The 25,447-nt window shown below is 35.7% G+C and overlaps 1 protein-coding gene and 1 pseudogene across 1 annotated transcript in view; one reads left to right on the top strand and one right to left on the bottom strand.

Moving 5' to 3' along the window:
* Positions 1–25,447, top strand: part of TRIM24 (tripartite motif containing 24) — a 113,507-nt gene that overhangs the window by 76,529 nt on the left and 11,531 nt on the right. The window contains exons 9-14 of the mRNA XM_025045850.1: positions 744–890; positions 11,394–11,511; positions 13,726–13,994; positions 18,698–18,871; positions 21,773–21,946; positions 23,763–23,898. Of these exons, the coding sequence (XP_024901618.1) occupies positions 744–890; positions 11,394–11,511; positions 13,726–13,994; positions 18,698–18,871; positions 21,773–21,946; positions 23,763–23,898 (1,018 nt within the window). The remainder of the gene's footprint in view (positions 1–743; positions 891–11,393; positions 11,512–13,725; positions 13,995–18,697; positions 18,872–21,772; positions 21,947–23,762; positions 23,899–25,447) is intronic.
* Positions 6,247–6,365, bottom strand: LOC112478746 (annotated as a pseudogene).

Genomic DNA, 25,447 nt, shown 5'->3' with positions numbered 1-25,447 from the left:
AGTATAAGAAATTTATGAACAGAGATCTTTAAAACGACCAAAGTTTAGGTCTCTTCGCTTTTGATTAATCTGCGTTCTTGCTTGTTTCCTTCCCTTAGAAAAGGGGAAATCCCTTATAGAGAAATTCTGTGTTCTGCTTTTATGTAGCTTTTCTGAGAATATATTGACACTATCAGTCACTGTATAAAATGGCCTCGCAAGGCAATTCTCAATAGACAAAAATAATATATCTTTTTTACCATAAAATGTGTTGTCTCTCACATGTTATGACTGAGCACAAACTGGTTGCAATCAGGACTCGAATGCTAGAAGGCGAAACCATGTGATTTACTAATCATATGATCTGGTAACTTTTACTAAATTGCTGGATGGTAGGTACATCTGTTTTACTTGTGGGTACTGAATTTAACAGGCATTTACTCTATTATAGCTAATCTGCAGTTTTTGATCCCTTTTGGGTATTGAAAGATGCATGAACAGAAATCTAAATCCCAGAATACATAAAACCAGATGGTGGGGGTTAGGGGAAGGCACTGGTGGTGTTGGCTTTGACATTTGGGACGCAGTTGTTTGCTGCAATAAGAGTGATCTTTTGTACTAAGGGGAAAAAACACAAGTTTTTTTCAGTTTCTATTTCTTGGGTTCTTAGAGGTGGTGATTATTCTAATTTGGTAATCCGAAAATGACCATTAAAGTACGTGTTATAGGCAGAACTAATTTGGAACTTATTTTCTTCTTTTCAGAACCTTGCAAAGGACCATCGCATGAAACTTATGCAACAACAACAGGAAGTGGCTGGACTTTCTAAACAGTTGGAACATGTAATGCATTTTTCGAAATGGGCAGTTTCCAGTGGCAGCAGTACAGCATTACTTTATAGCAAGCGACTGGTAAAATAGACTATTACATTTAATAAGCCATCAAAATACAGAGAGAAACAATGAAGTGATTGGAATGCTTAAAATTCAGAAATGATCATTAGTCTGTGCTTAAATGCCTTTTACCTATTTCTAATTTTAATTGATCAGAATACTTTGGTTTTACAAAATATTTTTAGCTGACAGAGAATCATAGGTCCTTCATGCATTTCTTGACAGGCGTGTGTGCTATCATCGGGCATATTCACAGGTTAGAAGCTCGAGGGCATCTATTTGGGGTTGGGACATCATGGGGACTATAAAGCCTGCTCCCTCCTTCCCCCCAGTTTTGTTTGGGGTGAGAAAGGCACTTCAAGAGCCAAGGGAGATTCTGGCCTGGCCAGTTAGGTGTCAGGGTTCCAGAGGTCACTCCAAGGGCCCAACTGGGCCAGTGCCAGTCCTTTTCTCTCTCTCCAGTGGCTGGACTCATTGATTTGCTTATCTGCCACTAGGCTCTGGCTATCTAGAAGAAAATTGATCCAGAGAAGAAAACATAGCTGTCTCCTTCATCTCATGTTGTTCCCTCTTTCTTCTGTTTCTCTTCGGTGTTGTGGTCCTTCTCCCAGGCTTTCCCCGCAACCCCTACCTCCTATTTAGAGAGTCAGTTGCAGCCCCAGGTTGATAAATCTATTGATTTTGATAGTTAAAAAAAAAAAAAATTAATTGCCATGTTTTAGGTGTAACTTCAATTTTAATCTCCCATATTTTAATCTCCCATTGCCCCTCTCTCATTTTGTTCTTTTCCAGGTTTTCTCTCACTTAGTGGCAATTGAACTCGATACTGACAATAATGATAACAGTAAATGTTTCCTGATTGCCCATAGTGTGCCAGGCACTAATTCTGAGCATTTTCTACATAATATTTCACTTAAACTTTAAAGTTATTTTTATGAGATAGGTATACCTATCCATGTCCATTGCAGGGGTGAATGAAACCAAAGCATAGAGTTAAGTAACATGCCTTAGATCACACAGGAAGAGGGGTAGCCAGAATTCCAACTTGGACACCTAAGCCCAGAGACTGTTCCTTTTGTCAGCACTACATTATTTATTCTGTCAGTAGTATATGGTGATGAATATTTCAATCCATTTGCTGCAAAGTAGATTCGATGAACTATTTTGACGATAGTCTAGAACCTCACTACTGAAAATAAGGCCTCTGTACTAATCACATGAGGATTCTAGTTCAGTAGATCTGGAGTGAAGCCAGATTCTGTATTTCTAACAAGTTTGCAGGTGATGTCGATGCTGCTTGTCTGTGGACCATGCCTTTAGTAGCAAGGATCTAGAAGACATTTAGTCACTAGAGTCATCATATAAACATTCTTAAAAATTCCTCCTTTACTTTAGAGATCCATAGAGATTTATACTTTGAAATCAAATTATGACATCCAAATCAGTTTTCTGTTCCCCCACTCCATTTTTTGGAATCGGGTAGCAGAAATTTCCAGTGACCATTTTGAAATAAGGAAATGAACTTCTGGATAAATTTTTATAAACTAGGTTCAAATACTGAGTAACTTATTAGAAAACTGATTTGTAACCATTACAGAAACTGTTCCTGATAATGAATTCTATTCAACTCTAAGGATTTTTTTTCTTTTTTATGTCTCTCTGTCTTTTGTTTTTCTTTTCCTTATTCGTTTTTATTTAACTGCTTCATTGGTCTAATGAAAAAGAACTCTGTAGTACATATGATCTCTGTTACTTGTAATTTCCTAAAAGTAAAACGGAAAAGGGATAAAAGGAAAAAGTGAGAATTGTTTTTCTTTTTTAATCAACTAGACCCATAATAAAGATTATTACTTCTGCATTATAATCTTTTGAAATAGAGGTAGATTGTCTTCTTTATTATTTGTAGGAGAAAATAGGCACAGAGAATCATAAGGAACCAATATTTACTAGATTCCTGATTGACTAAATCATGTTTTTTTGTTTGTTTTTAAAAGCCTATCCAAGTGGGCCTCAATGTATCACCAGAAGAGGATATAATTAATAAACTAATTTTCCCGTAGGCATGCAGAACTGAGACTTATGATTAATTTTACACATTTGGAAAGATTTCCAATCTGATAAAATTTGAAAATTGCTATATTGTACAACTCTGTTCTTCAGAATTCTTGTGCTTTGTAAATATATCCATATTTACTCAGGTTATCCTTTAAATATTAACTTTTTTTATGCTTAAAAAAATACCTGTAGGCCTGAAATTTCAAGCTTGGCCTGCAATTCTTAGTTCATCTTTTTGCTATAGGAATTATAGTCAATAAAAGATCAAACCCATTGGAATACAAAATTCTTTCAGAAGTCTGGTTTTAAATATATTTTGAAATATTTTCACAGTATTCGGATTCTTCTGTCATCTGTTAAACATTGAATTTATCTTTATATTCTTTAGAAGGAAGGCAAATATTGACCGAAGACAGATCAGGAGAGTAAAACAGAAATTCTTTTTACTAGCAGTCAATATTTTATAATACTAGTGATTAGGAAACTATTAAGGTATAAGTAGTAAAAAGGAATTCTACAATCCTTTCACTCCATTTTCCCCGTCCCCCCATCTAATTAATCTTTAAAGACCTTTTTGATGTTTACTGAATGTCATTGCCAATTCCTTACTTCAAATCCTCTGGGCTAAGAAAATATCATACTCTCTTTCCTTGGTACCCTTTCCTGGAGTGACTTCTTTCTCCTAAATAACTAATTCTTATCTTTTTAGAGACTACCAGGTCCACTGTAGGTTCATCTTCCTTTCTTCTTGGCAACCTTCAGTGACCAAGACTGGATTAGATTCCCTCTCTCTGTTTACAAACCCATTGTGCATATGTCCATAATAATACTTATTTTTATCTGATGTTTTTACAGTTGCATATTTTTCTGTTAATCTCATTAGATTATAGTAGGAATTTTGTGCTTGATGTATAGGAGCTTAATGAAAGATTGATGGTGAAAAAATAAGTTCCAGATAACATCTCCTGTCAAAAAGCTATAAGTATAGACAAAACTAATTTTTACAGGATTGGAAACTAAAAACACTAACTTTCTTTTTTTCTTTAAGTTTATCTTAACTTTCGTAGAAAAGAGATAGTATACAGCATTGCCATCTCAAAAGCTGTTCTGACATCTTTCATAATTAAAAATTTTTTTGTCTTGCTTTTTGAACAGCTAAGTTTTCAGTGTGAAATCTGAGTTTATTTACATTTAGATACATCTGAAATGATTAACAAATATATTTACTGACCATTATTTATCATCTTTAGTCAGACTTTATGATTTCTCAGAATTATCCAAAACATGTGTCAGGAATTTTGACAAGCATAATGGTTTGCATTTTAGATGGTTAATAATAATTCAACAAGAGAGCTCTTTACATTGAATGGCAGTAAAATACAGAAGAAAAAATATTAAGGAGCAGAGTTTGACCAAGTTTGATATTACTTCTAGAACTTGCCACAACTTAATTAGCAGATAGATACTAGCTATCTGAATTGTAAATAAATTCTGTGTCTTCTAGCCTTTTACCAGCGAAAGAAGGGATTTATAGCATAGTACCTCAAGTGAAAAAAATTATGTCTTAAGTGAATTACCTCAAGGTTCCCTTTAATAAAACTGAATTCTATTTAAGGAAGTACTCACATTTCTGATTAATCATCTTTTCTTGGCAAGAAAGCTTATATTTAATCGCAACACTAAACAAGATATTGAAAGTGTTGTCGATGTATGTGCTGAAAGAAAGAAAAAAGTTTTTAAATAAAAATGATCAGGCATCTTCCCTTCCTGACTTGGAGGCATCAGCATGGGGTAGTGAAGAGGGTTGGGGATCACACAGAGGCACAAGGCCCGTAGCCAGAGATAAAAAGTAGGGAACACAGAGATGATAAGCAGAGACAGTCAGTGTCATTTGGATTTTGCTTACATTAAGGAAATAGGTAAATGGATGAGGCAATGAAGTAAATTTGTCAAGGGTAATGGCAGTCAAGATTTTTGCTACTAGAGAGTATGTCTAGAAAGATAGAAAGAAGACTAGTAAGAGCCCTTAGGTGTGTTGGATTGGAATTGGAAGTGTACGTATGAATTCAAGTTTTACGCATGTACACAGATCTAGAAATAGTTATAGTCATGTATGTATATACCTGTATGTGTGTATGTGTTTGTGTGTTATACCCTAATAGCAGTGAGCCCACTGTCCTTCCAGATCTTGTTTTCTAAGTTCCAAGCAAAGTAAGGGAAATGATGGAGGCATGTCAAAAAGACCAAGATCCAGCCTAAAAGGCCTCCCCCTTGGCAAATCAACCAGTTTGAGGCTCAAACTAAATATAATAATGGATCACAACACATTGAATTAAGTAGGAATACATGAGTCCATGATGATATAAGTAAGTAAATGCTAAAGAAAATTTTGTCAGAATGTAAATTAATAAGTGTTGAAAGAATAATGGACCTAAAGAAGCTCATTTGGTCACTATCATAGAGGTAATTCTTCTAGAAAGAGTTATCAGTGAATAATAATGTGGTGGGTAGAGTATTGATGAGGAACAGGATTTGAGTATATTCCTAAGTACTAATCAGTTTCTGTAAAACAATCAGTTAGTGAGGAAAGTGATGAATTTAAGGTGGGGAAACTGGGCAGCAAAATTGCCAGGTAATGAAGATTAATATCAGCAGTGGTGGGACAAGTTGACATCCTGAGCCTCCTGATATGATGCACTAAGTGCACATTATCATTTGTGTGGTATTCCTGACAATGTTCTTTATTAAGTCTGATCAGAAGGAATTACACTCAGACCCAGGTTGAAGGTCATCCCACAGAATGTAAGGCCTGAAATCTTTAGACCCATCAGGTACGTGTAGTTTTTTTGAAATGAAGAGACATGGCAGCTAAATGCAACCTGTATTCCTTGATAGCATCCCGGAAAGACACTGTTGGGATATTTGGCGTTTGAATGAGGTCTTTTGATTGGATGGTAATGTTGTACAAACTTGCTTTCTGAGTTTAGAATTTGCTGCTTATGTCAGAGGATCTTTGTTTTAGGTTATACTCACTGGAGTGTTTAGGGAAGACAGAACCTCATGTCTGCAGCTTGCTGTCAGAAGATTCAGAAAAAGACTAGTCATAATAGTGTTTATGCGTAGGAGCAGTTGGGCAGTGTTGTAACAAATGTGCTAATATATTAACAGTTGGGAAATCGGGGTGAAGGGTTCTTTTCACTTTTCTACAATTTTAAAATTATTTAAAAATATTTTTTAAATTTTTTTTTTAGGTGAGGCAACCCTTGGTTGACCTCACAGATTGCAAGGACCTTGTTAGCTTACAGCCCCTTATTTTTTACACCTACAGCACCTGGTCTTCATAGGTGGTCTTCTATCCAAGTACTAACCAGGCCTGACCCTGCTTAGCTTCCAAGATCAGACGGGATCGGGCTTGTTCAGGGTGGCATGGCTATAGACAAGTTATTTCAAAATGAATGATTAAATTTTGGAAAATGATAAAGCATGAGGATATTTACAAAGGAAAGTTCTTGGAATCTTTTGGTTAGCACATTATGAGAATGTTTCATAGAATTACTAGAGGATGCAAAAAAATGAAAAGAAGAAAAAGTTGGGGGAAAGAACATCGTATTGAGTGCTGTTTGGTAAACACTGCCAAGTATTCTACATAGTGTCAAAATAAGTTAATGGTTTCTACTCAGAATTTATAACTATTTATTTATTGAATACTAGCTATTTATCAGGCGGCATTCTAAATACTCAGGGAACAGAGAACAAAAATCTCTGCCCCTGGAGTTGCATTGCAGTGGAGATAGGCAATACTAAAATAAATAAAATATATAGACTGTTGTGTAGTATTAAATGCTCTAGAGAAAAGTAAAAGAGAGGAGTCTGGGAGCGTTGGGATAGGGGTTGTAATTTTAGGTAAATCTGACTAAAGAGGGTGCTATTTGAACAGACGCGTGAAGGAAGTGAGGAAGCAGGCCACACATGTTTGGAGAGTATTCTGACAGCACAGCAAGTTCAAAGACTGAGGTGGAAGTTTTTGTGATGTGGGCATAAGGAAGCCTGAGGTGCTGGAACAGAGGAAAGAGCAGAGAGTAGTATGAGTAAGGTCAGAGAAGTAACGGAAAGCCAGACAGCACAAGCCTTGTAGTTCATTACGAGGACTTTGGTTTTTAATGGGTGAGATGGGAAACCATTAGAGGGGCTTGAGGCAAGGAATGACAGAATATGATTTATAATAACACAGTCACTCTGGCTGCTGAGGATAGGTAGCTGAGGGCCAAGGAGAAGAAATAGGGAGACCACTTAGAACCTTACTGAAATAAGGTGGCTTTTCCAGGGTGGTAGCAATAGAGTTGATGGGAGAATTGGTAGGATTATTTATATCTTTTAAGAAAACAACAGGATTTGCTGACAGGTTGAATGTAGGGTGTAGGGGAAAGAAAGGAACCTAGGACTAACTAAACAGGAAAAAATAGTGTTGCCAGTAATTGAGACGGGGACGATTATAGGATGAGTAGACTTGAGAAAGATCAGGAGCAGCTCCCCTTTTAGACTTTTAACTTCGAGATGCCTATCAGACAGCAGGATGGAGATGCTGAGTAAGCAGTTGGAAATGCAAGTTCAAAAGTGAGGACTAGGCTTGAGATGTAAATTGAGAAGTCATTTAAACTGTGAGACTAGATGAGGTTGCCAAAAATCTGCTGTAAGAGAAAAGGGAACAGTTGAAAGACTGAGCTCTGGGGCAGCGTATACAGTAATGGAGAGGGAAAAGAACCAACAGTGGAGACTGAGACGGTACGTTGGAACCCATACCTATTCTCAGCAAACCCCCAAAGTAGCAGTAGGCGAAATAAGGGGAGAAACCATGAGACAGTGTGCTAGAAGCCAAGGGAATAAAATGTTTCTGTGAGGGCGGAGTCCTGTGTGTGAAAAGCTGCTGAATGCCTGAGTGAAGTGGTTTCAGAAAAGAATTAGGGGAGAGGAATGGAGGACAATAAGTAGAAATGGGTCTTTCGAAGAATTTTGCTGTAAAAGAGCAAGAGGAGTGGGCAGTTGATGGCAGTAGCAAGGGAGACAGGAGTTGCATTTTTAGTTGGGAAAAGTTAAAACATGTATATGTTGATGTGAGTGATCCAGTAAAATGGAGAGCTGGGTGATACAGGGGAGGGAAGAAAATTGTTGAGTCACGACTGAGTAAACCAGAGGGGTTGATGCTAACTGCACAAGTGGAATGATTGTCATGGCCGTTTATTTAATCCATTGTAATAAGAGAGAACACTATTGATAGATGGTGGAAGGTTGTAGAAGGTTATTGTCTGTTTTCTTGGTGAAATAGTAAGCAAGGCCATTAGCTGCAATTGAGAATGGGGGAGCTGTTGGAGATTTGAAAAGAGAAAAGAAGGTTTGATAATAGTTATTTAGAAAAGTAAGGAAGTGAAGGACTAGAAAAATGTCATCTTAGCCAATCAGCCTTAGGGACCGAACCAAAATAAGTAGTCATGTATTTTGAAGTGAGATCAGTTTCTTTATCAGTCCAATTACATTCAGGCAAAAGTATTTAACTAGGGTTGTTTTGTCTGGGGAAAACACTTTAGCTCCAACATTACTCCTGTCATAATTCTTGATGATTTTAATAATAAACTAGATGATCCTTCTTTCCAGCTTACTTCCGCTGGTACCCAGATAGCCATACTCCCACAAACCCTAAAGGTCCTATGCGCTTTTGCTCTTAAAATTGTTCCCTGTCCTTCAACCTCACCTTATCATTACCCTTACCTTCTATCCCTCGGTACCTCCTTGTCCAGCTTAAATCGCAGGGTCGAACATGATAATTTCCTTGCATATGCCCGTAACATGTCTTTCTCTCACATACCCCATTACACATAATCCCTTGCCTCTCCTCAAGGACTGAGGGAGGAGTATTCCCTGAGGACTGCGTGTGGAGGGTGGTGGCTGTTGTGATGACATGAAACTCAAAAGAATAGGAGCAAGGAGAAGCATCCCCTTAGCAGGCCTAGTTCTGGGCCGTACTTGCATTTTCTGAGCAGAGATTAATTTATCTTTACTGTAACTCATTAGCCACCCAATCTAAATTCTGAATCCTTCTTTAAAAGTAAACAAAAGCAAAACGTGTTATTTTTTTAGTTTTACAAATATTTAGTTGGTGTTTCTGTGAAGTTTTATTAATTGAAAAAAAACTGACTTTAACCTTAATCACTTCAAGATACTTTTCAGTTTTGCATTCAACGGTATAACCAATTGAGTTATACCTCAAAACTTTTAACGTTTTGGAAAGAAAACTTATATGTCTACTTTTTTAAAAAATCAGTTTCAAGTATACAGTACATTGGTTAGACATTTATACAGTTTATGAAATGATCTCCCTGATTACTCTGCCTTCCCTCTGGCTCTACACATAGCCATTACCTTACTGCTGTGTGCATTCCCTATACCGTGCTCCGCATGTCCGTGACCCTCTATGACTAATTTGTATTTCTTTAACCCTTCGCCACTTTCTCCCAGTCCCCATCCCCCTCTGGCAATCACACAGTTGTCCTCTATATTTGTGGGTCTGTTTTCAATTAGTTTGTTCTGTTTGTTCCTTAGATTCTGCATACAAGTGACATCATATGGTATTTATCTTTCTCTGTCTGACTTAATTTCACTCAGTATAATGACCTCTAGGCCATCCATGTCTTTGCAAATGATAGGATTTTATTTTTTTAATGGCAGAGTGATATTGTATATAAGAACCATAACTTCTTTATCCAGTCATCTGTTGATGGGCATTTAGGTTGCTTCCATATCTTGGCCATTATAAATTGTACTGCCATGAACATAGGGGTGCACAGTTCTTTATGAATTACTGTTTTGGTTTTCTTTGGATAAATACCCAGAAGTGCAACCGCTGGGTCAAAAGGCAGATCCATTTTTAATTTTTTGACTTTTCCATAGCGGCTGTACCAATTTGCAATCCCACCAACAGTGTATGAGGGCTCCCTTTTCTCAGCATCCTTGCCAACACTTGTTCTTTGATTTATTGATGTTAGCCATTCTGACAGGTGTGAGGTGATATCTCATTGTGGTTTTAATTTGCATTTCTCTGATGATTAGTGACCTTTTCATATGTCTATTGCCTATCCATATTTCCTCTTTGGAGAAATATTCAGGTCCACTGCCCATTTTTTTAATTGGATTTTTTTGTTGTTTTTGTTGAGTTGTATGAGTTCTTTATATATTTTGGATATTAACCCCTTATCTGATGTATCATAAGTGAATATCTTCTCCCCTTCAGTAGGTTGTCTTTTTGTTTTGTTGATGGTTTCCTTCACTGTGCAAAAACTTTTTAGTTTGATGTAGTCCCATTTGTTTATTTTTCTTGTTTCCCTTACTTGAGGAGATATATCCAGAAAGAAATTACTAATAGCAATATCAGAGAGATTACTGCCTATGTTTCTTTGTAAAAGTTTTATGGTTTCATGTCTTACTTTTAAGTCTAATCCATTTTGAGTCTAGTATATGGTGTAAGAAGGTGGTCTAGTTTTATTTTTTGCATATATTTTTGCAATTTTCCCAGCACCATTTATTGAAGAGACTGTCTTTATTACTCCATTGTAAATTCTTGCCTCCTTTGTGATACATTAAATGAATGTATAGATGTGGATTTATTTCTGTGCTCTCTATTCTGTTCCATTGATCCATGTGTCTGTTTTTATGCCAGTACCATGCTGTTTTGATTACTGTAGCCTTGTATAGTTTGATATCAAGTAATGTGATACCTCTAACCTTGTTCTTTCTCAAGATTGCTGTGGCTATTTGGGATCTTTTATGGTTCTATAGAAACTTTAAGATTATTTATTGTACCTCTCTGAAAAATGCTATTAGTATTTTGATGGGGATTGCGTTGAATCTATAGATTGCTTTGGGTTGTATGGACATTTTAATGATGTTGATTCTTCCTACCCATGAGTACAGTATATGCTTCCATTTATTTCTGTCTTCTTCAGTGATTATAATTTTCTGAGAAACAGGTCTTTTACCTCCTTGGTTAATTTGATTCCTAGGTATTTTATTGTTTTTGATGCAATTATAAATAGGATTGTTCTCTTAATCTCTTTCTGAAAGTTTGTCATTGGTGTATAAAAACACAACTGGCTTCTGAATATTAATTTTGTATCCTGCTACTTTACTGAATTCATTGATCAGTTCTAACAGTTTTTTGGAAGCATCTTTAAGGTTTTCTATATATAGTATCATGTCATCTGCAAATAATGAGAGTTTAACTTCTTCCTTTCCAATTTGGATACCTTTATTTCTCTTGTCTGATCGCTGTTACATGTCTACTTGTTATAATTTATATATGATTGTTTGTGTTGGCATACATACCAGAGACCATTTTTTGTGTATTTCCTGGGAACTTAATAAATTATATGCCTGATAAAAATATTGATGTTTAGTTGTCTCTCTGCTTTCTTCTAGATTACATACCGGTTACGGCACCTCCTTCGAGCAAGGTGCGATGCTTCCCCAGTGACCAATAATACCATCCAGTTTCACTGTGATCCTAGTTTCTGGGCTCAAAATATTATCAATTTAGGTAGGCCATTATGTACATTTTCGCAAAATGCCATTTGTTTCTGGAACTCCTAATGATTATGATATGTTATTGAAAATGTATTTCCTTCTACCCCCAAAGTGTTTTCATTATCGTGTTTTGAAAACATGGAATTTTCACTAGTATTTTATTAATGTGTGTATATATGTGACATATGAATAAATATAAACATGTAAACATGTGGATGATATGGAACATCCTCTTTATCACATTCTTCATCAACTACCAGTATTCCCTTTGATCACAGTTTTGGGCTCATTGACATTGTTTCAAAATTATCAAAGACGATTGCTCTGTCATTCCCTAGGCTAGATTCTGGATAGGACAGGAAGAAATGGCTGGAAAGAGCCAGTTCTCAGAACAGCGGTCCCCAACCTTTTTGGCACCAAGGACCGGTGCTCCTGTGAGATTCTAATGCCTGATGATCTGAGGTGGAGCGGAGGCGGTGATGCTAGCGCTGGGGAGCAGCTACAAATACAGATGAAGCTTTGCTCGCTCACCTGCTGTTCACCACCTGCTGTGTGGCCTGGTTCCTAACAGGCCACAGACCAATATGGTCTACGGCCTGGGGGATGGGGAATCCTGGCTCAGAACACACCAGGAATAGAAGAAATAGGATTACACAAATCCCATCCATGCAAGAGAAGAACAAAAAGAATGATGATAGAGTAATCCCTTGAAGAAAATGTGATAAAGTGACCTGTGCAGTTCAGTTTAGAAATTAATGCAACCATCTGTTTATTGATCCATAACAGGCAACTGGAATCACACTCTCACCTATATTACAAAAAGCATCATAATGCAAAGCATATAAGTAACTATCGCTTAGCCTACCCCACCCTACCCCCACACGTACAACTATGGAGAAAACCTATCACAAGTTATATATCCACACAAGTAATCATATATGTAGAGATATATGTACTTATAAGTATGTCACTTACAAAATAGACCACACAATGTAGGCATAGGTAAAACTAAGACAATGTGTGTAACTACACACATAAATGGTATAATTTTAGATGACGCTACATCAGCAAAAATAAAAAAGCATCTCCTGTTTGTGAAGAGTTTGCGAAACTCAGAGACAATAAAGTTAAACTGTCCTTTACTGTAGGACTTTTCAGAGCTGTCATTTATAGCTTGGTAAATTGTCATTTACAATGAGATTTACCTTTTAAATTTTCCAAGAAGGAGACAAGTTTCCCAAACTCTGAGAAATATCTTTTCTGGAGCAAGGGAAAAATATCGATCTAGATGAATATTCGGTTAACGTTACTGTGTGATTTGGGTAAGTTGTTCAATCTCTCTGAACTTTAGATCCCTTAACTATAAAAAGGTCTTTAACAGGAATGTACATAGACCTGCTGTTACAATGCCTATCACAGTGAGTATTTAATGAATGATAACTATATTTTTTTAGTATGAATATACTTAGTAAATCAAAAACATTTAATTCTCTACTGTTGAAGAAAGCAAGCTTTGCCTTCTGCTTGGATCAACCCTATTAGTGGCACCTTTAAACTCTGTAAGTTGTAAGCCAGTCAAAGTATTCTGTCAGAGAACTGATATCGTATGCACTGTGAAGGTGTAAGGAATTTGAGAAATTCCATATTATTAATACGAAAGAATCAGAAATACTTTGTGAGATTGTTTTTAGTACCAATGTCTGATTGGCTTACTTTATTTTGATATACAACAGCAGTTCTCAAAACATAGTCTGAGCCTCCTTCAGGAAACCACAGAAGTCTCCCTTTTTCAGCTACACATCTCCGTGGCTGGAATTTCTTCACATATTTTAACCTAAATGATATATTATGACAGATAATGCAGAAAGAGTTCAGCTATTAAGCCAGATATTTCAAGAGATTTTCAAAAATGTAAAACAATGCCACTGTTCAGTAAAATTTTTTAAAGTTATTTTTCATAAAATGTGTATTATTATGAGTTTATTACTTTTAAATGAAATAACGAGTAAATTTTTTTTAATTCTCCTTTTTAGTTTCAAATACGGTAAATTTTGATAGAACCCCCATTAACAAGAGCTCTTTGGGACCTTCTATATTTAAGAGTGTAAAGGGTTCCTGAGATCAAAAAGTTCCTTGGCAATTCTAAAGTTTAGTAAAAATAGCCTTACAAAATGTGGTTTTTCACTATCAGAAAAACGTTAGAACTTAACCCCTTTTCTTTGATTAGGTTCTTTAGTTATTGAAGATAAAGAAAGTCAACCACAAATGCCTAAGCAGAATCCTGTCGTGGAACAGAACTCACAGCCACAAGGTGGTTTATCTTCAAACCAGTTATCCAAGTTTCCAACACAGATCAGCCTAGCTCAATTACGACTCCAGCATATGCAGCAACAGGTAATGGCTCAGAGGCAACAGGGGCAACGGAGGCCAGCACCTGTGGGTTTACCAAACCCTAGAATGCAGGGGCCCATCCAGCAGCCTTCCATCTCTCATCAGGTAAATTTGGAAGCAGGCCTGTCCTAACTTAGATAATTATAGTACAATTGTATTCAGCAGTTCTTAAAATAACCAAGACATCCGTCATCCATGATTTAAATATCTGAATTTACAAGAATTTATCACATTGAGGATCTCTGATTTAACTCCTAGGTTTCAGGCCTTCTCAAAAAAGAATGAATGGTTTATTTAGCTGATACACCTATTTTCATCTGTTCTTGTCTTCAAATTATAATAGAGGATAAATGATTGCATTCCTAAACAACCCATGCCTGTGATTGATGGGAAATGTTGTGTACCTGTGTCTCGTAATTCCTTTGTTAGTGCTTCGTAATGACTAATTCTTTAGGTATCTCTTCTCTGTGGGGATGCAATGTTTAGAAAACCACATTGTATCTTAGAAACTAGGGCAAAATGAAATAGAAAAGGGTATAGGGGTGTGGTTCATTAGAAATCTACCTTTTTCAAACTTTATTTCTGAGCAAATATTCCATGAACCATTCTTACTTTCACTAGATATAAAGTACTATTTACTTTTAATCCAATTTTTGAAGGTAAAAGGTTTATATACTTTGTTAAATAGTTGAACCGTCCTACTCAGGTTAATGTGGGCATACTTAGATTTAACAAAGGTTTAGTAAGGAGTATAAAGTCTAATTTTTACAATTTTTCTGTTATTTTCAGTTACATTTATTTATTTATAATCTTCATATTTTTGAGAAGGATTTAAAGTGACTTACGGTAAATGACACAAATGAAATGGAATGCGGTTTAATAAGAGCTTAATAAAGTCAGTAGAACTAGGCTAAGAAATCTCATTACACATAAGAACAAAACTTAGAACTTTTTGTCAACCTACACAATAAAAAAAAAAAATAGTATCTGTATTATTTGATAAAAAGGAAACATGCCAGTTAGAGGAGAAACTTTTTACTAACATTTTACTAGCACTAAAGGGAATATATAATGTAGGTATTTATGAAAAGCAATTAAGTGGCATAATAGCATTTTTGTAGCAGTTGCACAAAACAGAAATGGTCTTCATAGGACTGTTGATTCAACCCTAAATAAAAGTTATGGGCATACGTAGATCCTGATTTTGTTAAGTCGCTCCTTTGAAGGCCTGAGGTGATGTATTTGAGGTTTATGGCTTTGTAGTAGTTTGATTAGGAAGGCATGTCAAATCCAGGGGAATATTAGTATGCCCAATTGATTATTCCTCTCAGACTGTTTTAACCCAGGTGTTTACAAGAAGCAAAAACAAGCAATTTAAGACGTCTTCGGTGAGTGTTCCATGGGAAAAGACTTGCACACATTAGATACCAGGAGTGCAAACTGGCAACGTTGAAATTTTATTAAGAAAATTGAGGAATAATTTTGTCTTAGCTCTGCAGACTGCAGAGTAACGTATTACAGATAGACTGCAAAGGGTACCAAGATTTTTCTGAAGATAAATATGAAGAGGAGAAGAGAGAGAAAATAATTATGTATTGAGTGCTCTAGTGCTAAGCATTTGCATGAATAATATTTATCTTAAATGTCTGGAGGTGAGAAATGATTTTTATGTAATAGTTTATTATCCTGAAAAAGGATAAATCCATGATTCGTTAATGGCCTTTTCACTAAGAAGTGAGGAACTGAAGCATTAATAGATATTATGTGACTTGGTCACATTCTCATGAATTTTACATAAGCAATGACAACAGAAGTGACCTCAGAACTTTTAGTTTGTGTATCTCAGAAATTTGCTTTTGATCTTATTTTTCTTCTCTAGGATTTACTGCTACATAATTTTTATAATGTACAATCTTTATTCAACCTAATTTTCCCATTTAGAAACAAAGTAATTTTTGCATCTTTTGGTCATTATCTTATACATTGTTCTTTTTCTGTTGACTCTAAGTGACTCTTGTACTTCACACTCTCTTCTCTCATTTTTAGCTGCTCTCTGCCAAACACCCACTCACACATTTTTCACTCATCAGTTTGCACTTTTCTATAAATTTTTACACTGCCCTGCTCACTTATGTTCTTAGTTTTCTACCAGTTTATTTGCATATACGTATGGGAAAATGTCTATATAAGTAGGTGTGTATGTGTGCCTCCAGATAGGTGGATATGTTCAAATCATACTCTTTATATGTTCATAGGGTCCAAGTACATTTAAAGGACTGCTTCTAAAAATCGCTCACATAACTCCCTATTTCTTCTTCTGAAGATTCACCATGTACTCTGCATGGTTAAAGAGTTGGGTGATACAGAGGTAGAATACATAATTATATGACTGCATATAATTGGTACATACCTGATAGACATGCATCTCTGTTTAGTTTAGCAATATACAGTATATTGTACTCCAATAGACAGTCCTAAATTTGTTAGCATTGTCAATGTTTTATACATAAATTACAGCAATGATTCTTTCTCTTGAGCCAGATTTACTCCTGTGGAAGTACTCTCATTTAATATGTATACATTAATTTTTCTAAACAGTGGATGGATGTTAGAAAGACATCTGTTATCCTTCATGGTTATACTCAGTTGGTAACTGCTGACCTAGAATAAAATCAAAACCTATAACAACGGAGGTACTTAGAATGAAGATTAGGATGACTGTGTCGGTTTCCTTAAGAACTCAACTGGTTTTCTATTCTCCCTTTTCCCTTCCGTATCTTGCAAATTAATAGATTAAAATAACACTGATTTGCTATTTTTTAATGCTTATAACTAGTTCCTAATCTTAGTCTTTCAAGTTGCTTCCTCAGTCACAGGGTTCTTGGAAATTAACTTGATCAACTATTATAATTTAGGAAAGGCAAAAAAAAAAAAACCACTAAAAACAGTCATCTCACATCGCAGGGTTGACATCCATTCATTCCTACGTTACACAGTATGTTACTCTGGCATCAAGTGTCACTTCTTGACTGACTCAATATGAATCTGGGTAGGGGAATGAGAGTAGGGTAGCAAAATCTTCTACAACTACCTTTATTCTTCTTTAAGGATTATTTTGTGTGCTTTTCCACTTTTTAAGGAATTATCTTTTAGATAAATTTAGAAATTTTCCACTATAATTTTCTATTTTTCTGTTTGTGTTTCTGTGATATAAATCCCATCAAATCACAAAACTTTAATAGAATGAAAAACAATTGTTATGGCTTCAGGCTTTTTGCTTCTGTAAAGTTTTGACATTTCTCTATTTTTCTCTAATATTTTTCTAATTTTCACCCACAGAATTTCTCTTGGTCTTGAAACAGTATCGAAATCTTTTTCCTTGGGTCTATAATTGCTGGCTACTCTTGAATGTTACTAAGAGTGAACCCAGTGCTAACTAATTTGTAAGAAGGAAGGGAGAGAGAAGCAATGTTACCCAGTAAAGGAAAGAAAATTCCAAAAATGAGAGAAGCAAAAGAAAAGAGGGCAAGGCTATCTACTTTATAGCTATCTGCCTTCATCTGTCAAAGTTTAAGGTGTTGCTACTTCAGCTTTATCAATTCCACATTTATTTGTCCATTTGAGAATGCGGGAGTTAATAGTTCCCTCTGTGAGGAATTCTAATCATGTACAGTTAAGATAGCCTGAAAATAAGTATTTGCAATAAGTTGCCAACTATAGAATTGGATAGTCAAGATGAGACTAGCGTATAAGATTACCTTTTTTTTTTAGAACACTAGTCTCAATTTCCAGGGCCAGCCTTTATGAACAAAGAAGGAGTGCCGTCCCAGCCCTTGCCCTGTCCTGTAATCAACCAGTGTTGTCCTTAAAGAGTTTCCTTTCAAAATCTGTTTTTCTTTAGAGAAACTCATCCTTTAAGCTGTAATTAGTCAGTACCTTAATCAGTCCTCAGCTAAACACCAGGACATGTTTTGGTAATGATATGGCAGACTAGATTTGAATTAAAGCCTTAGTGCTGCCTTTTACTAGCTGTGTAACTTTTTTCAAGTTATCTAAGCTTTCAAACGATTAGTGTCCTAATTTGTAAAATGAGGGGAGGGTATTAATGAGATAACATGTAAAATGCTAAACACAGTGTCTAGCATATAGTTTGATCTCAAGAAGATCCAAAACTCATTTACTTTTAAATGTTACTAACCGTTTTCATTATTAATGATTTATTGGTTAAGAGTGTAGACCTTTGAGCCACAGTACTTGTTCAGACCCTTGCTCCATCCCTTACTATCTTTGACAAGTTACTTAAATTCTCTATACTTTAGTTTCTTTTCCTGTAAAATAGAAATAATCCCTGCCTCACAGGATTGTTGTGAAGATTGAGTTAACACATGTAAAGCACTCGTAAAGTAATACTGTCATGTAATAACTGCTCAATAAAATGTTAGCAGTTATTATTTTAGGAGGTTTGAAGAGGGCAATTCTTTGCAAAAGATAATCATCAGCGACGTAGAAGGATACCAAAGACAGGTTTTCCCCACTTCTCACTGTGGCCTAGGTTCATTCCTGGTATAATCTACTTATAGTTGGAAACCCCTCTCCCAAGGCTCTTTCCTAATAAAACTCCTGTTTTTTAAATTGCTCATACATGTTCTGGAAGGCTGCCTCCTTCCCCCATAACCTTGTTGTAGTATTAATAAATAATTCATCTGTGACAGAGTTGCTGTCTTTCTGTAAAAGTTATAATAGAGTTCTCTATGATTTGTCTTTCAGGAGATGATTGTCACTGAATTGGTTCAATTTCTTTTTTCTAGCAACCTCCTCCACGTTTGATAAATTTTCAAAATCACAGCCCCAAACCCAATGGACCAGTTGTTCCTCCTCCTCATCAACAACTGAGATATCCACCAACCCAGAATATGCCACGACAAGCAGTAAAGCCCAACCCCCTACAGATGGCTTTCTTGGCTCAACAAGCCATAAAACAGGTATATATTTTCACTTCTCCTCAGTTGCTTATTCTGTTTCTCTCTACTTCCAAATCACATTGAATTTATAGATGAAGCAACAGCAAGAGCAAGTTTTTTTTTTTTTGAATGAATATGAATTACAAACAGACCTATAGATATAAGGCTAAGAGAAAGGGTCTTGATGCTTTGTGATTGACAAGAGAAATCAAGTCACTTTATGAATGAAGGCCCAGAATAATCAGTGAGTCATAGAAACTAATTTTTACAATACTGATATGTATAGCTGTTAGATGAGTACATTAAATTTCCTAAGACCAGAAGCATTATAACAGAGTTAACATTCTGCAAAATGGAACAATAAATGAATCTTTTAAGTGTTTCAAGGATACTTCCTGGGAATAAATGTAGCATGACACAGTTTTAATATGGAGTACTTATGCATCTGATAAAGTTTAATATTTATGGTTATATAGTAGATACAATTTAATATTTATATTTATGTCCAGGTAAAAATAATTTCTAGGTATTACATTCATTTTTTAAAACTAGTTCTCTTAGTGCTTTGTCTTCTCTAAGCATCGTGTCTACAGTCTTTCCAGCTTAAGACGTATAGATTGGTTTCAGTTTAATTATTTTGCCAAGACCAAAATAGAGTATGATACTATTTCCATAATTCTGTGAGATTGATTTTGATCAAGTAGTTTGAAAATTTTATTTTAAAAGTACACATTCAGCGTGTGTCTGTGTAAAATTTGTACCTATCTCTGTTGTGTCATTAGAGGTGAGATGAAAAGGACCCAAGCTAGTTTGGTCTTAAATTCTGTTTATTTTCCTTTAATTTTGTGGCCTTCTGCATGTTTATTTTTTTAAAACTCATTTGCCTCAACTGTAAAATAAATACTCTGTGGAGTTGTGCTGAGACTTAATGCCAATGTGTATAAAAACACCTAGCACCTTCTGCACACTCAAATGTTTACTTTCCCTCTTCCTCATTTATTATTTTTAATGGGTAGACACACACTAAGAATGTTTTTAAAAATGTTTCCTGGTCAGAAATCTAAACGTGAATGAATAAACGAACAAACTAGGAAAAAATATAGTGGTTTTAATTTGGAATTGGTCTTAAGTTGGTAGTTTAATTTAACGAATTATAATATACTTGTACAGTGGGAATACTTTTTAGCTGTTAAGAAAATATGGTAATTTATATAGGATCTCCTAAGTATATTAAATGGGAAGAAACATGTTACTGAATTTTTTGTGAGGTATTCTCATTTTTGTGGGTTTTTTAAATCTCATATACCTGGGAGGATATGTATCAGCTGTAACTGACTATTCTAGGGACGGAAGGAAGAAGGGGTACCAGCAAAGTGGGGCGGGCAGGGATGGGAGAGGTGGATGGATATGAGGGGTGAGTTGGTAGTAAAGATGACATTCACATTCACAGGTCTTTACATAGTTTTTTCAGTGGACCATATAAATTAGAATGTTTCAGACACTACCGCACTATATAGTGTAGTCCATATATAAATGGTATTGTATTTGGAATAATTTTGAGATAACTCTTGGTTGCTTTCCTTTTCTCCAGTTTTATTATAATAATAAATTTATTATTTATTATTTTCTGAATATTTATTTTCAATGCAGTATTCTGTCTTCAGCTAAGCCTGGTGCCTTTCTATCTAAAGACACAGTTTTACCTGTCCCAGAGAGTAAAATTCCAGCCTTTTTCTGTGCACTTAAGCATTCCTTCTGTTAGCTTAGTTAATGTGTTTATCTCAGCCTCTAACATAAATGAAAAAGTTTCCTCATATGTTGGTGCTTAATTACCTGTTCAAATATGAGAAATGAGTAAAAAAAAAACCTGAAAGCTTGAGTCTGAGGCTAATGTTAGATGATTGAGCTTTCACTCTAGTATTGAGGCTACTAGGCATGCTTATTGAGAGAATTCCTAGTATCATCATTAGGTCTTACTTCTTAGGCTGGTCTAAGAAGATCCCAAAGGATCGTCTGCCTAAAATGCAAGGTCTGGCTGCTAGCTGAAGCCAGCCGGGGGAAGAAGATTGGTAGGGAGCCAGCGGCCGAGTGGGTGGGAAGCTTGGCATTCAGTGTGTATGTTTTCTGAATATTTATTTTCAGTGCAGTATTCTGTCTTCAGCTAAGCCTGGTGCCTTTCTGTCTAAAGACACAGTTTTACCTGTCCCAGAGAGTAAACTTCCAGCCTTTTTCTGTGGAGGTCGAGGGAGTTCTTGTTTATCTTGCGGTAGCTACAGGTAGGGTAGGAAAGGAACGTGAGATTTAACTCTTTTTAAACAGACTCTCACCTTATCTTCGTTTTTAGCCCTAGCTTTACCTTTCATGCTTCTAATTCCCGACCTCTTAGGGATTCTGCAGTGTATGCTGATGTGCTTCTGTTTTCCTCACTGCCCGCTTAGGTTTCCACTTTATCAGATTCATTAAGTTATTTGCTATCTGTCCGTCTGCTTTCTAGCTTCGAAAATGTGGTTTCTGACTTATTTGCTTTATGAGTGAGTGCCTTTTAAAATTCCTTTTAACCATTATTTTAGTTTCAGGTATATCAGGTAGAGACAAAAGAAAATATGTTTTCAGCCCTCTGTCTTTACCTTGGAGTTGCTGTGCATTTGTTCATATTTCTATTCCAGCATATATATGTTTTCCAAGATTGGTACTGTGGTTTTCTGGTATATACTGTTTTCTTCTTAGGAAAAGCAATTCTTTTTATTTTTAGATGAGATTAATGAAAATTATGCTTGCCTGTGCCCTCTAACCTTTCCATTCAAATTACAGTTGAATTCGATTAGCAGAATATGTGTTCTGCTTTGTGTCTAGAACAGGGATTAGGTAGACATTTTCCGTCACACACCTGTTGATAGACAACCTTTCTTCTTTCTACTATAGTGGCAGATCAGCAGTGGGCAGGCTCCCCCATCAACTGCCAACAGCACGTCCTCCACTCCTTCTAGTCCCACCATTACTAGTGCAGCAGGATACGATGGAAAGGCTTTTGGTTCGCCTATGATTGATTTGAGCTCACCAGTGGGAGGTTCTTATAATCTTCCTTCTCTTCCAGATGTAAGTATACACAAAATTTATATGAATATGTTTGGAAAATTTTATGTGAACTCGAATCTGTTAAAAGCATAGTTTTGTTGAATTATAGGTTGTTCGTGTGTTTGTTATTTAAATTAAATATATTGACTCTCTAAATTCTAACTTTATTAGTACGACTTTTTAAAAAGTCTTTAAAAGCTGAAAATAAAACATTAGAGACAAATCTCCATATGTAATTCGATACTTGTTTTACCTTTTCTTAATCCTATAAGGTTAACCACGCACAAAAAAATTTTAAGAAATATCTTGTAAGATTGTAAAAGAATTTTTAATTTTTCATTATTTGTTTTTCAGGTTACTGAGATCAATATTTCCTAATATTGGCATCATTTACCTTACCAGAGTTATTTCATTATGTAAATAATTGTATATACTTAAGTGGGTGAAGTACATGTATTTTTCACACATAGGTAATACATAGGAAAACTTCCTTTGTCTCATATAATTTGGTTTAACTTTTACATTTACTCCACAGTGTAAGTAACTTCTTACATTAAGATCTGTCAAATCCAGTTATTTCGATACTCACTAAAAATTATTGGCCAAGATATTGCCAGAAGAATGTTAAACGTAAATGACCCTGTGTACGTCCCGCGCTCCCAACTTTAAGGTGACCCACAGAAAGCAAAATTGACCTTCTGCTCTTTCCTCTGCAGTCTTCAGATACAGGTGGCCCTTTGTCTACCAGCCTTTCTCAATTAAAATTCATCATCTGAACCACAGAACAAAGAAACTGATTTGAGTGGCTATTTTCTCAGTCTTCCCAAGGATGGTTCATAAGTAGCACCATTCTCCATGCAGAGGCGAGAACTAAATTCATTATATGCTGTCTGCATCCTAGGACTGTAGGACTTCCATTTTCTTAGAAAATCCCAGTTGAGAAAGGCTGCGGCTATATTAGAGAAGTGAACTGGATTTTAATCACAGAGACATTCTTAAGAAATATATGGTGTCTATAAGCATGAAAAATACTTGCATCTAAAGTGTCAAACTCTTATTCAATAGAAATTTATCAGTATTTCAGCCTGGCAGTCAATTAGGAAACAAGGATTATTTGTATACTATTACATTAAAGCAAGAATCTATGAGGGATCATTTTTTTCTACCAAATGGTAGTAATGTTTTTAGGTGACGTTAGTGTTCTGGAAATGTGTCAGGTATGCACTTGATCCATCTATCTAATGCATACCAGAGCATCAGTTCTCGACCTGTGGGCCTAGGACACAGGGGCCCCTCCACTCTTTCAGAGACTCAGACACCCCACAGGGCCCTTCCTGTGTAAGACCAGATTTTCTTCCTATTCTTCAACCAAAACCACACGTCAAAGCTGATTGAGTACAGAAGCAGATATAAGAATCCAGTTGGCTGTTACTAAACAAGATGCTAAAGAGATTTGCAGAAATGTGAAATTGTGCTACTTTTCTCACCAAGGTTTTTTTTTTTTTTTAACTTAGCTACCTTTCGTTATTTTGAAATTATTTTAATGTTTTTTGCTCTATTTTTTAAGGATGTGAATGACACATAGTACTCCTTTCTCTCAGCTCATGACTTCTGCAATAGTGTGTCCTCAGTATATTTACTAAGATGGAACATAAAGAAGGGTGAAAGCTCTTTTCAAGATTGTTTACGGGGAAAATATGCATTATAACTTCTCATGTGATATTTGCATGTTTTATTATTTGATGATAATTTAACTGGTAAAGTTTCCTTATAAATTTAAAGTAGCTTTTAACGTGCAAAGTCAGGATGCCATAAAAGAATTTCTTTTTTTTTTAAGATTGACTGTTCAAGTACTATTATGCTGGATAATATTGTGAGGAAAGATACTGGTATTGATCATGGCCAACCAAGACCACCCTCAAACAGAACTGTCCAGTCACCAAATTCATCAGTGCCATCTCCAGGCCTTGCAGGTAAAGTGGGCTTCTTTTGATTTTGCAAGTGTTTTTCTAGTTTTTATTCATCTTGTAATAAAAAAAAGACTGTTCAAGTACTATTATGCTGGATAATATTGTGAGGAAAGATACTGGTATTGATCATGGCCAACCAAGACCACCCTCAAACAGAACTGTCCAGTCACCAAATTCATCAGTGCCATCTCCAGGCCTTGCAGGTAAAGTGGGCTTCTTTTGATTTTGCAAGTGTTTTTCTAGTTTTTATTCATCTTGTAATAAAAAAAAAAAAAAAATTCCCTTTCTTCATTGGATGATTAAATGGGTCTGAGTTTTTGGCACTACTTAAAATCAATATACGGTACTTTCAGAGTAGGAAGCAGAGGTTAAACCTCTGTACCTTTTCAGTTTCAACATAATTTATAGGCATTGTATACTCCCAGGAGGAAATTAGTATTATACTTTCTCTTTTTGATAAGCCGCCTGTGATATGGCCTCATTTTATATGTAATTTGCCTAGTATTTAAGGATTTTTTTTAACATACCTATTCATTTCCTCCAAGAGAGAAAGAAGCATTCTGACTAATACTACTCCCGGAGACCTTGGCAAAATTGGTGCTTTGGCCAAAATAAGGAAAGAGGAGAATTTAAGTCATTCACCAGTCACATAAACATAAGGCAGTTACACAGTTTAAAAGGAGATGCTTATTTAAAACATTGACAAACTTGACATACAAAAAAACTGGAAGGAAATTGCAGACAAATGTAGCAGAGGCTGTTTATATAATGAATTCATTCAAATTAATAAGGAAAGTACTGAATATTGCCAAAGGAAATGAGTTAATAATTCCCTAAATAGAAAATACATATAGCCAGTAAAATGTGTTTGTGGGGTGTTCAGTCACACTAGTAGTCATTAAAAAAAAATCAAAAGATATAATTTCTAACTACTGAATTAGCAAAGATATAAACAGTGAAAATACTCATTGATGAGAATGTAATGAACAAAGTACTCATACGTAGCTGGGGGGAGTATAACTTGACAAAACATTTCTGGAAACCATTTTGGCAGTATTACTAAAGCTAACTTTATCCAGTACTGACTCTTTGCCAGGCACTGGACAAAGAACCTTATGTGCATTGCCTAATAGAATATTTGTTTCAGTGTCTTCTGTGAATTGATCTGTAGTAGATCTCTTTCTTGGACGGCTTTTATATCAGCCCCTACCCTTTTTATTGCTTCTGTAGCTTTCACAGGCACTAGTGTCCTCATTGAGATCCTACCCTGGTTACTCTTAAACAGAGGACATTCTGCAGTGTTTGGAGACATATTTTATTGCCATGCCCCTGGGTGGGAAGTGTGGAGAAATGCTACTGACATCTAATAACTGGTAGAGGCCAGGGATGCCGCCAAACATCCTACAGCGCACAGTCAGCCCCCACAACTAAGAATCATCTGGCCCAAAATGTCAGTAGTGCTGAGGTTGAACAGCCTTGCCAGTCTAATGGAGCTCAGACTGTGCTAGGAGTGTTCAGCAACTTTATTATTTTACATAATGTCATTATACGT

The sequence above is a fragment of the Pteropus alecto genome, unplaced genomic scaffold (assembly GCF_000325575.1).
Source record: "Pteropus alecto unplaced genomic scaffold, ASM32557v1 scaffold22, whole genome shotgun sequence".
NCBI classification, from domain to species: domain Eukaryota; kingdom Metazoa; phylum Chordata; class Mammalia; order Chiroptera; family Pteropodidae; genus Pteropus; species Pteropus alecto.
The sequence above is the reverse complement of the archived record's forward strand: the minus strand, read 5'-3'. Positions and strand labels throughout refer to the sequence as shown.